Source organism: Meleagris gallopavo, chromosome 12 (assembly GCF_000146605.3).
Source record: "Meleagris gallopavo isolate NT-WF06-2002-E0010 breed Aviagen turkey brand Nicholas breeding stock chromosome 12, Turkey_5.1, whole genome shotgun sequence".
NCBI classification, from domain to species: Eukaryota; Metazoa; Chordata; class Aves; order Galliformes; family Phasianidae; genus Meleagris; species Meleagris gallopavo.
The window spans coordinates 17351072-17363815 of NC_015022.2; the positions used below are offsets into that span (position 1 = coordinate 17351072).

General features: G+C 36.9%; 1 protein-coding gene across 2 annotated transcripts in view; it reads right to left on the bottom strand.

The window, feature by feature from the left end:
* Positions 1-421: 421 nt before the first annotated feature.
* DENND4A (DENN domain containing 4A) overlaps positions 422-12744 on the bottom strand; it is a 47475-nt gene continuing 35152 nt past the window's right edge. For both annotated transcript variants that reach the window (XM_019619576.2, XM_010717584.3), the window contains exons 21-31: positions 11399-12483; positions 10447-10657; positions 9364-9458; positions 8353-8528; positions 8100-8246; positions 7554-7764; positions 7072-7326; positions 6431-6548; positions 5583-5745; positions 4401-4465; positions 422-4183 (exon numbers count right to left, since the gene is read on the bottom strand). In XM_019619576.2, the coding sequence (XP_019475121.1) occupies positions 4047-4183; positions 4401-4465; positions 5583-5745; positions 6431-6548; positions 7072-7326; positions 7554-7764; positions 8100-8246; positions 8353-8528; positions 9364-9458; positions 10447-10657; positions 11399-12483 (2663 nt within the window). In that variant the 3' untranslated portion in view covers positions 422-4046. The remainder of the gene's footprint in view (positions 4184-4400; positions 4466-5582; positions 5746-6430; positions 6549-7071; positions 7327-7553; positions 7765-8099; positions 8247-8352; positions 8529-9363; positions 9459-10446; positions 10658-11398; positions 12484-12744) is intronic.

Consider the following 12744-nt stretch of genomic DNA (forward strand, 5'->3'; position numbering starts at 1 on the left):
TTGCACAGCAATCCTAAAAGAAGGCATACAGATAGCATTCAAATTGCGATCTCATGCAATATCATCAGTAAGCACAACTAATGCTAGCATATTACATGGATTGACACGTTACTGTAAAGAGAATGAGCGGATCTCCCTTAGAATAGTGCCACTTGTAAAAGCTAAACCAGAGACCAGATATGCTACAAGACGAAGGTAAAGAAGAGCTGACTCATCTCTGAAGTTTACACATCATTCTTTCCAGCACTAACTCTTGCTGTTAGCACTGTCTTCTAGATAGTCAGTATGGAAAACGCCACTGACATCAACAATCAACAAACCCGAAATGTTTATTGTTAAAAATCCTCCTGTGAGCAAACAGTGTAGTTGAACTGCAGACACTTCTGTCATTCTAATCCAGCTAATAAAACGTTAATGAAAATAACCAGAAAGATTTTAAGATTTTTATTGACTCACTGTAAAACTCTTTTGGATGAGACAAAAAAAATTTGACATTGTGAACACTGACTTGCATATTTTAAAGGAACTACAAACCAAAGCAAACATACAACATACTGTATTTTTGGTAAATAAAAATTAAACATTACATATTTACAAATCTACAACCATTCATTTAAAAGTGCTGCTTGCAGACTAACAAAGTACCATTTTCAAATTGCAGTGAGATACTATCCAGAAATCCCCTTCTCTATCATTACTACGTGCATCTCCTATTTTGCATATGAAGATTTCATATGCAGGAATTGCCTCTTCCTTGGGGTACAAATTGCTTAACTGGTCAGTGGAAGTCTAATCCATCAGGCTGTAAGTGTGCCAACAGCAAACTGCCTCAAAATGGGATCTAGCAGTGTTAGAGGAACAGCACCATTTCTATTCACATTTCCCTATTTCATCTCCAATACTTATTCCAGTGGAACCATAAGTAAAGCAAAATATATATTGCACTGCAAATGTAAAACTTTTGTTTAAGGTTCTGACAGAAGCATTATTTTGTACACAAAAGGAGAAAATTCAGTTCATACAAAATTTTAAATTGAAAATATGTCTCAAATATTTATCCATCTTTGCTGTATTGGAAAATATACTCAAATTGCTTTTCTAATAAAGGACAGTGAGATTTGTAAACTGTTTCAACGTTGAACTGTATGAGACCTAAAAATTATCCACTCATGACCTACATTTTGAGCATCGTTATGATATGAATGAGGATAACTTCCCACTTAGGGTGTAACACTACTCCAACTACATCTTCTGATAATGTTTCTACAGTGGACTGACTTGCAAGACTTTATAAAGCAATTCATTCAGTATAATGATTTTACTTGATGGAATACTATGTGATATGCTAATTTAAAAGCACACCCAAATAAAGCAATGCTTTGGGAGTGCCATTCTGAGGATACAAGATTGTTTTAATGATGCATATACAAATCCTTTTCACGAGACAGTATAGAATCTTCTGATAATACTGACAGGACTGCTGACATCTGAATGAAGTGGCAAACTGGTTGGCTTTATAAACGTTAAAGACTGTTGGAAATACTTACAACTAAGCTGGGATTAGAACAGGGGATGTGGGCCAAATTACAAGTGTTGCATCTATCCCTGCACAGGCGCACGCAGTTGCAGCGTAACGTCCTGTGACACGAGAGGCTGTTAGAGACAAGGCTCAGCTGCTCCTGCCAGACTGAAATAGAAAGTGTGAAGCTTGCTTCATAGCTCAGTACCTCTAACACAAAACAGCAGCTCTGGAAAGAGCACTTGCCTTCCTTCATGGCTTGAAGGTGCTATAAAAGAGTGGCTGCCCCAAGTGGTGCATGATGTGGGAAACAGAACTGCAAAGAGCTTGGAGCACTACGCTGTACACATCACAAATATGTATGAATCTATATACACTACTTTTACTTGGTAAATACAGTGTAGATACTGTACAGAGCAGAGCATACATGCACACTAACAGGTACTTATGATGAATGTTATAAAATAATCTGCTATTTTTCACAATAGTTAAGAAGAACGAAGCAGGTACATGTTCACCCTACACTGACAGAGTTTATAATGTATTGGGTGAAAAAGTAGCAATGGCTCATGCATGAGGAATATTTTACAAGTATGACAGCATTAATGAGAGCTTCACGAACTGTTAAAATAAATTAAACATGAAAAATGTTGCTAAGTGTAACATTGCTAGCTCCACATCAGGGTGAGGGAAACTTCAAAACCCCAAACCCTCAGCTACATAGTTAGCAGCAGAATAGAGAAGAGGAATTACCCAGTGACAGCTGTATCCAGCAAGACTGCATTTACATGAAGATGCATCTTTCAATTAGCATCAGCATATACCTGCAGCTCTAAAAACTTTAAATCCTTTATCCTTAGGACAGCATTGTATTACTGTTTTATAGTGGACTGGGAAGAGGTTACAGAGAGCAGTACAGTAGCACTACTTCTCATTTAAGCCTCTAAGAGGCTTACTATTTCATTTAGTAAAGTAAACGTGAACTTTAAAGTTCATCTCCTTCCTAGCTACCTAATATCGCTGTTTTACTACACTTGCAAACTAAAAAGATTAAAAAAAAATTCCTGCTGGTAAGCAGACACATAAAACCTATAATCTATTGGAACAAGTGAATATTAGAAGCATTACAAAGGGAACAACCAATAAGAATAGGGGAACGATGAAGACTAAAGAAAACAAGGTGTTTGTTAAAGCCTTGCTTAATTTGTTTAGGGCATTTTATAGAATTCAATGCCTCTTTTCCCACCTCCTTATAGGACTTCTGATATTTTCAATGTAGCCTGCTTTCTAGTGTGGAGCTGCTATGTGACTAAGAGTAAAATGTTTTTTGAACATTCTCAAACAAGAAAATGTACTTCAAAAGCCATGACTCCACCACAAGGACTGATACATAGTGTTGCTCTTCATAGAGAAAAGAAAAAGCTGTTTTGCTGTGAAACAAAGACAAGACATTCAAATTACATTTTACTATTCACAATACGCCTCAATAAGTTACACTCTCTACATTTTCCCTGTAGCAAGGTTACTTTACCTGCTTTAGAAAAGTTAAAAGCTTTGGATTAGCATAATGCGCTCACCAGATTTAGTGTGTTTCAAACACATCCACCAAGATACTGATCACTGCATTTTTATGAAGAACTTGAATGCTGTCACTTGTTTTGTATAACATCTGTTATGAGGTCACGTAGCAAACGTCACCTGCAGAGATGCACTGACGCCATAAAATCATCTGTTGGACTCCTCAATATGCTACAGACTCTCTATGGAGCAGGGAGTGAGGGAAACAGGAGAGGAAGAGATTCCTACAGACATCTATCAGTGTTAGTAGAGCTTTTCACCATACCTTCCTGCTGATTGCTGTGGTAATACGTTTTCCACGTGTGCATGAGAGAAATCCTGTATCTAGCATACTGTCTAGGTGAAGGTTTATGTTTTCTACTCTGCTTTAAAAACAAATCACTCCTCAAAAGTAACTGGACAAGTTACTATAAATAGCAGTGTCCTGCAAAACAAATAAGCAGTGTATTGCTTATGCAGCAAGTCCATTTAAAATTCACTCCAGTAATTTAAAAAAAATAAAAAAAATATCAACTTACTATAAACAATTTAAAATATGTATAATACAACTTTGTATGCTCTTCATAACATCATGAATATTCTATGTAAACAATAGATTCTGAAGAATTTACTTCGCTCACGTTAGTTTCAGTGCATTGTTTCTGCCCACCTGTTTTATATATATATTTTAATAAGGGAAATGTAATATGTCATCCTAAGTTAGAAAATTTTGTTTAGAATCTTCCTTTCTATACACTGATTTGCATAAAGGCTAGGGACAAGGAAATAATATTTGGCCCGTTTCTCACTCTGTCCATTGCCACAATCGTAGACAGGCCCCATTTTTCCAAGGCCTTCTGCCGTGGTACATTCGTACGTACATTCTCAAACACTGAAGACTGAGATGTTCCTTTTGACTGAAGTGGTTGTTTTACACAGGTATATGTCATTGCTTTTCATCTAGGTGTATTTAAAGATATGGTTCTCCAAAGATCTTTCTGCATTCCATCACTCCAGTACTCGGTGGTCTATCACAATTATGTGTATTCTTCACTTGATTAGCTGTCAGACGATCATAGGCCATTTTATACTCTCTGTCAAAAGCATCTGCAGAAACAGAAGAACAATCCCTACATATCTTGCTTGAAACCACAATGCAAATATAATGACAATTAATATATTCATCAGCAGTAACAATAAAAAGGACTTAGTATTTACTATAGAATGACACGCATCTAAAACTATGTTTTTTGAAGTTGAAAAGTACATACATACACTGGTTCATACATTGTCAGTGCTCATATCAGTAAGTAATAAAACTTACCTATATCGATGTTATCTCTTCCCAGGGCAACAAGAGAAAGAAACAGTATTTCTCTATACAGGCTCCTGAAATTGTGAAGAAATGTATATGCTAGTTACTATTAAAAAAAAATTAACTATACAAAGAATAGATTGAATATTTAAAGATTAGAATAAACACCTTGAACATCGCTCCCTTTTATCACCTCCAAAACGTTGTCAGTGTTGACCTTTGGAGAATGCTCTGCCCTCCCCAGATACATACATTGGGTAGGTCCTTGATACAACTTCACCAGAGGAGGGGATGTTGTAACAGGCCCCAGAGAGACACACTTAAGCACTCAACATACCAGTGATTCAACCAGAAGAGCACCAGCTTAAGAAAAAAGTATTCATCTGCCCCTGCTTCTCAATCCTCATTAGTCTTTCAAATCAAGGGAGGAATACAGCACTGCAATGTTACTGTAAGCCTTGATTTTACTTTTTTTTTTTTCCTGGATTCATAAAGGAATGAAGCTATGTGATTACATCACACATTTCTCACCCCATGGCCCACAGGTAGCTTATTCTTGGCCAAGTTCTACCATATGTAGACAGACAGGTAAGGAGTTCGTTTTTTCATGGTAACACAGAAATGCAGAAAAGCACACAACCAGATAAACACCTTGGAAAAACTCCAGCTATTGAAAAGACTGCAATATCTTACTATAAATAAAAATCAGTAAATCCAGGCAAGAAATACAAATTCACAGAGAAATAATTTCCACTAATTCCACTGCTATCAGATAAAAGCTTCCTAAATAATACAAGGCAACCTATCCTCTCAGTTCCCCTTCTTGCAATTGAGAACTTAAACACCCTCCACCCTCACTAAATGCATTGTTGGAGTAAGTGGAGGTAGTATTGGTTGCTTCTTTTTTAAATTATATACTTACAGATTATATTAATTATAATGTTTAGTGGCAAAATACACATACACACACTATCAATTTCATCTACCATCATTCAATTGTAAGAGAAGTGGCTGTAGAGCAGAGAAGAAAAACTGAGAAGTATTTACCAGACTGAGTAAAAACCTGAGAATACTACTGGAAAACTGAAGCTTTTCTTTAAAAAGGAAAAAAAAAGAAACTGAAAATGCTAATATTACATTAGCCTCACTGCTGTCCTAACTTGCTCCAGAATGGCATGTTTGAACTCTTACCTCTGTCTTTTAATATGTGGCCATTTGTTCAGTCTTTCCAATATTTGGCTCATTGGTCCGTACACATCATTCATCTTAATACTCTTCACCATACTTCTCAAGAGTTCCTGATTAAAAGAGTCATCATCTTTTTGCAACAAATGAACCATTGGATACTTCTGGGCTGAAAGACATTAGAAACACTGTAAGAATAAACATATTGTTTGTGTAGAAAGGTGTTTAAAAAATGGTGGTACGCTACAGAACTGTGAAAACATTGGCATACATGTACTGACGAACAACATTCACACAAAACAGCAACAAAAAACCATATCAAAGAAAACTCAATAGCTATAATGGGTCATGAGGCACATTTTCAGGCACGTGATCCAACAGTGGCAACAAAATTCACTGTAAGCAACTCCAAAAAAAAAAAAAGAAGATGAACTGTCAACATAAGTTCAGTGCATCACTGAAATACATTCCCTTTATTCTTCCCCTCCCAGTGAAGAAAAAGCCACTTGAGGTAATGGTCAATGATTTGAAAGACATGCTGCAGAACTGAACTTGAACAAGCAGTTTACTGCTAACTACACAACCAGCATCCCTCCCGAGACATGTCACAAACTCAGGACAGTAACACCAAACTTAACACTCACTCTCAAACAAAAGAGTGCGATTTTGACCTGCAAGACAAAAAGTGGTGTCATCAAAAAAATCAGTCACATATCTTGCATGAACCATCCAGAAAATTTTTTTCAAGACATTCCAAAGCTGAATGAAAATTGATCTAAAAAGACAATTAAATAACAAAAATACACACTAAAGAAAGGCAAACAAGACAGACCCCCACAAGAAACAAAGCTTACTCTGAGCATTCCACAGAATATACAGAGGCTGTCTTGGATCCTGATGCAACTTCATGTTATCCCACAGCATCTGAATAAGAACATATTTACTGTCCTCTGACATACAGTTTCGGGGAATCTGAGCAGGAAAATATATACATAAAGATATTTTATTACAAAACAATGACAGAAGACTTTCATATTTAAAATATTTTCAAATCTACAAGCTTTTTTTTTTCTTTAATTAAAACTGCTATAAAACAGGTTATTCGCAAGAAAAGCCAGAACTGAACAGAATGTCAGTGACATACAGCAAGTATTTTGTGCATCCTCCCACACTCCTCAAATCACAACCCCCTTCTCCTCCTACTGCTTGACTTGCCACAAAACTGCCATAAAACCCATCAGAAAAGTATCTTTTTTGTAACTGAAGATTGCAAGCTACAGTGTGATTGGTAAGAACTAAACATTTAATCCCAAGTACTGCTGAGTGCAGGTTCTGTAGTTATGCATGTTTTCCTTCAGCTGACACACACTTTACAAATACAGGATAGGGTCCAGTACACTGTAAGGCACGTTCCTGAGAAGTACTTCAATAACTAATGATTTCCTATGTGGGAAAACAAACATTCCTTACAAGTCAATAGTTTCTGATTCCATACCTTTGAATTTTTATTACAGTGCTCAGAAGACAGTATTAATCCTGGTAAGTTGCTAGGCAAGTCCAAGCGCCTGAAGTACCATACCAAATTCCAGAATACAATAGGATGATGATCTACAAAGTCTGCCACTGTTATCGCATGATCTCCTTCATTTTCAAGTAAGCTCTCAAGCTCTTTCCATACTACTAGAGGACTGAGGTAAGGAACCGTTATAGGATCAGGGCTAGGTAAGCGCCAGTCTAGGCCCAAGGGATCCTAACGTAAGAAAGGAGAAATGCCATTAATTGGAATGCAACCATCTTTACAGTATCTTAAAAATGCTTTTGTCTTCCAAGAGTTACAAATCTTAGCTTAAAGTAAGAAAACCTACTATTTCTGGTAACTTCAAATTGTAAATTTGGTTTTCTTATCTAATACTTACACATTTTTGGAATCTATTGCACACTTGAAACAACAACATTGAAGGTAGAAAAACTACACACCGTTGGTCCTTGCAAAGTAGCAGGCAGGCTACCAGTAGGAATGATATGGTTGATCATCTGGTTTTCCTTCTCATCTTCTTCCAATGGACCAAAAGTACTGATACTCCTTGCTACAGGGTGACTTGCACATTCTGACCCAGAAGTATTTTGTCTTCTTCCTGAGGGGATCTGGATACTTCTGGCATAAGTATTGTCACTCTGCTTAGAATTGCTAGGGAAAAAAAAAAAGAATTTTTTATGTTTTCCTCTTAGTGCTTAAATACTGAAACAAGCAAAAAAGCTAGGAAGCTCATACAACAGAGCTGAGTACATAATCTCACACTGCAAATTCTCCTGTCAGCCACTGTACTCACCCATGCTACAGAGAAAGTTTTACTCCCTTTTGCACTGCTAATAGACAGAAATATCCTAAAGGAGTTCATAAAATTTGCAGAATTACAGACATCTACACGATTTTTTATATCACAGATGAAACTGAACACCATGCTGAACCAAAAAGAACCCAAGTAATTTCTATGTAAAAAGACAAAGAACGCATGGGTTTACCTATCTGAATGTATATCCTCTTGAACAGACATTAGAGATGTAGTTAGACCAGCAGTAGCTGCAGTATTACAGGACTTTCCACTTGGATTTGAATAAAGTGATGGAAACTGTATGTTTTCTGTAGATGGACTGGACTTCAGAAAATAGCTGCAGGGAGAGAAAAAACATCGTCTAAAAAAGCCAAAAACAAACAAAAACCCCAAGAAACAGAAATGCTGATCATTCAAAACTGAGAAAATTCAAACATTATTACCGTCCAGGTCGTCGAAGATCTCTGATTTCTATGCTTAAAAAAGGCAGAAATAAATTGCCACAGAAAGGACACGTGGTATTGAGATTTGAATCATCTGCTGTCCAACCCGCCATGATTTCCTCATCATGAACCAAACAGTCACAAGTTCGGCATCGTGAACAGCTTGAGATAAGGACCTGCATGCAGCAGATGAAGTAAGTTTGGAGAACGTGGAATTCTGTTACAAAGCACTTAAAACAGAACTATTTCCCAAGAACAATTATTAGTTAAAATCCAAGCTGTAACAGCTGGAAGTTGATACAGTAAATGGCTGGAATTAGAGCTGAAAAAAGTATGACGTGCAGAAATAAACTTGGATTGATTGGTTCAACTATAACAAATAGACTGGGATTTGGAACTACTATTTATTCATTACTACTATTTATTCATTAAATAAATATACCTTAGCTAAGTGGCTTAGTTGCTCTTTTATGGCTTCTGAGAATAATTCAGACTGGGTAACTAATTTGGTCAATATTTTTATTAACAATAATGTGTTACTTGTAATCTGTCTGTAAACATAACAGTACAGAAATATTTATGCAGCTACACAAAGTATTCTTATAATACACTTCCCTGTAGTGACTGCCAGTACAATAGAAAAAAGAAAAGTGAAAGTGACTGGTCATTAACCCACATCCACTGAAATGAAAAGCGAACAAATTTGAAATAGTAAAAAGTAAAATTATCTCTCTCAAATCTCCAGTGACAAATAGCTAGTTATCTACTCTGTATTTCTAAATGCAAGGCTTGTAATTTTCCACTTTTTACATACAGCTGTACAAGGGATTTACATGCCTAGGCCTCAATGGTATCCAGTTCTCAAACTCCTGAGAATTGAAATCTGCTCTGTTACAGAAATACTTATCTTTCAGTGAGGGTTAGTTTTAAGATTTGAACTTTAATGGAGATTTAGATAGCATTTATATTTAAAGACATATGCCTTTATTGTACTGATAAATTCTCCCATACCTCCATGGCGTAGTTCTGAAACACACTGGTACTACTGGTACTACAGGAAGATATCAACTCAGATTTGTCAGGTAAAGGAAACTTGGAAAGAGAACCTAGTAAAAAAAAAAATAAAAACACACAAAGTATTAATTTTTCCAGAATATGCAATTTTAGTGAACTGTTTTTCTGGTCAAGCAGTTATAAAACATGTGATGGAAGCAGTAAATCGGATATGCTCAGAGAGAAAAATGCAAAGCCAGAGCATAAGGCTGCCATCTGCCCAGCACCAACACCAGTGAAAATGCAAACTACCAACAGAGGATTTCCATACGCTCAATTTTCTTCTTTTACAGTTGGTAGCTTGGCAACAAGGTTTACAGATTAAGTAATTCATATGCACCCTTTCTGTCTGGATAGAAAAATAAAGAAGAGCAAGAGGTGCTGCTTGTGACTGCACATCTCCCTGAGCCTCTTCTTTGCCCCACTAAAAGAGACAGGCTCCCCTCTGCCTCAGGACGTTCCGAAATCCTGTCTATCATGGCAACCTCTGCTGCACCTCTCCAGTTTCCTCACATGACACAGAGTAGGGAGCTAAATCTGGACACAACTTTGTAGGAGATAAGTAGAGGAATTTAAGCAGACTGTCTTTTCATTTTGATTATGGTTAAAACTACTTTACAGAGACAGCACTACAGAAATGGATGTAAGTTTACCAATTCTACACTGCAGAAAAAATACATTTGAAGTCTCTCCAATGATCAGCCTCGATGACTTCTAGAAAACGTGATGATTACAAGAACAGTGAAGGGCATGGAAGATCTAATTTGTGCAGCTGCAGCACCAAGATACTTATTCAGGGCCAAGATGTCACTCTGCAAGTCATTCTACAGGAAACACCCCAGATAAGGTTCCACAATAAAAGCATCTACAGCTTGGACATGCATACATGAGTAAGAGTTCCCAAGTTAAAAGAGAAAAAGTACACTTTTCCCACATAAAGGATTAATATCTAAGATGATCCCTAACTAAAAATTACAAGAGAGCTTCTAAAACTGGAATATGTTCAGATGAATAAATGCAATGCAAAGAGCTGTCTCTTACCACACTGGTCAAATTGCTTTGATGAGCCATCATGGGAAGCTGAGCTTTCCAGGCTTGTCCTGCTGAGGCCAATTCCCTTAATTTCTGATGTAGTATTCTCCTGAGGAGAAGCGCTTTCGAAGTCATTGCAGACATCCTCATCAGTTAATGAAGTAGATTCTGAGTCCAGAGCTCCAAGCGATGAAACACTTGCTCGGTCTGAATTTTGGTCCTGAGACAAGAAAACAAATTCAACTGAGAAAAAGAAAGGAAAACAAAAGTATTTCTGAAAATAAGTGTCAACTTTATTTGCGTCAAAGTCAAGGCATGAATTTACCTCTTTAGAAAGTCATTCAGTACAGATCTGTATTCAGAACCAACATGAAACAAGGTGCTACATGAGAAGTCTTTTGTAAAGATTCTTCCAACAAAAAGCTCTAATTGAAAACTTGAACATTTTAATCCTACAATATTTTATGACACGAATAAGAAAGTCACTAGCAGTTGCAGGAACAGGTCTATGATGTCATGTATACAATTTAATTATTCCCATATTGGTTTTAACCACATCAAGAGAACAGCAAACTGCATCTGTTTTCATTCACAAAATAAAGGAATGAAATGACTTTTGGTTTGAGTTGGTAGCAGCAAAGATTATTCTAACCAAATGACGTAAATACAAAACTAGCCTTCAACCACTTCAGTAATTACTAAAGGAAAAAAAAGAATTAAAATCCATTGATGCTTTCTATGGAATAACTGTTTGAGTCAGTACAATAAAATTAGGGCACTGGCAATTCAAACATGATTAAAACAACTTAATGCATTTATTGGGGTGTATATCATTAGAACTGTGGATTCACCACATAGGATTCTGAGATTAAAGATTTACAAAAGTTTTTCATTTATCTAAATGCAATTCATTTCCTATTCTGCACAAAACCTAAAACAAGGAGTAATGACAGAAATTTACCTTCGAGGATGCAGCATACATTGCAAATTTTGAGTACCACTTGCTAGCCTTCTCTGCAACCCCCTTTCCAGCAGAAAACATGCTACTTTTTAGAACATCAAACTTTGGTGTTAACAGCGTATCCAAGTTGAACGACGGCGAAGACACAAGTGGAAGTGCACCAGTTGCCTCCTGCTCCTTTGCTGGACTGTGTGGGGAATAAGCTGGTGAGGACCAAAGCCTGTCTCTTGATCTTTCTTCAGCTTTTGAGTGATAACTCTTGGATTTGATAAGACTGGATGGCCTCGGTGAGTTTGGGGGAAGGCTGGACCTCCTACATGCTTGGATTATTGTTGGGCTTTTTTTATTAGCATTTCTGTCATCAAAGGGTTTTTGCAACTCAATGCTTGGGGCACGACTTGACAAAGGGCTGCTCATGTTGTTCATATACATGACTATTTCTTCAGCTAAATCTCGCCGTGCAGATGGAGTTGAAGCACTTCTATCATCATCCTCTTCTTCATCTTCTTTCTGCTGTTCTGTCTCAGCAACCAGGAGGGACAGTGGATCAAATCCTGTTTCAACATCTGTCTTTTCAACTGGCTTTACTGGAAAGCTGCTCTTTCTTTGCAGCCTTCTAGATTTTTCGTTGGAAGTCTTCACTGTTGTAGATGTTTCAGGCTCAGCATCCAAGTCTTCCAGATCAAAGATAACTGGAGACTCTGTTTTATCTGTAAAACTGCAGTCAAAAGCTGCATCTTCATCACTAGATTCTTTCTCCAGACTTTCTCTCTTAGATCCTAAAGAAGTAGTTCTGATATTAAGAGTTTTTGGCCTTATGCTTTTCTGTAACGCACTGGATAAGATTTTGGCATCAGCTCCTAGTTTTTCAACCATTTCTCCAGGGTTTGCTTCCTGATTTATTCTATTGATGAGTCCCACTAAGCCATCTCCGCTCAGCTTACGGTTCCTGCTCTCCCATGGAATCTCCCTTACGTCAGGTTCTGCTGCACTTTTGTGTCTCTTTCTTAGGGATTTACTTTTTATAACTTCTGCCTCATTAGCATCTTCAAAAGATGATGTAAATAGCAATCCTACAGAGCTCTCTGGAAAACAGATGAACAAAGTACTTTATTTCTTCTTATACAAGAAAACTAAACATTACTAAAGAATGCAAATTTGCTTCATTTTTCAAGCAGGTTACAATAGTAAGAGATGGAATTCACTGTGTATTGTGGTAGTGATTGAAAAGCAGAGTTCACCAGGGTTATGACATTTAAAATACATTAAGTTAAAAAAAAAAAATCATCTCAGTATTGCTTTTCCATCAAAGGGAAAGATGACAAAACACATTTAAAGGGAGACAA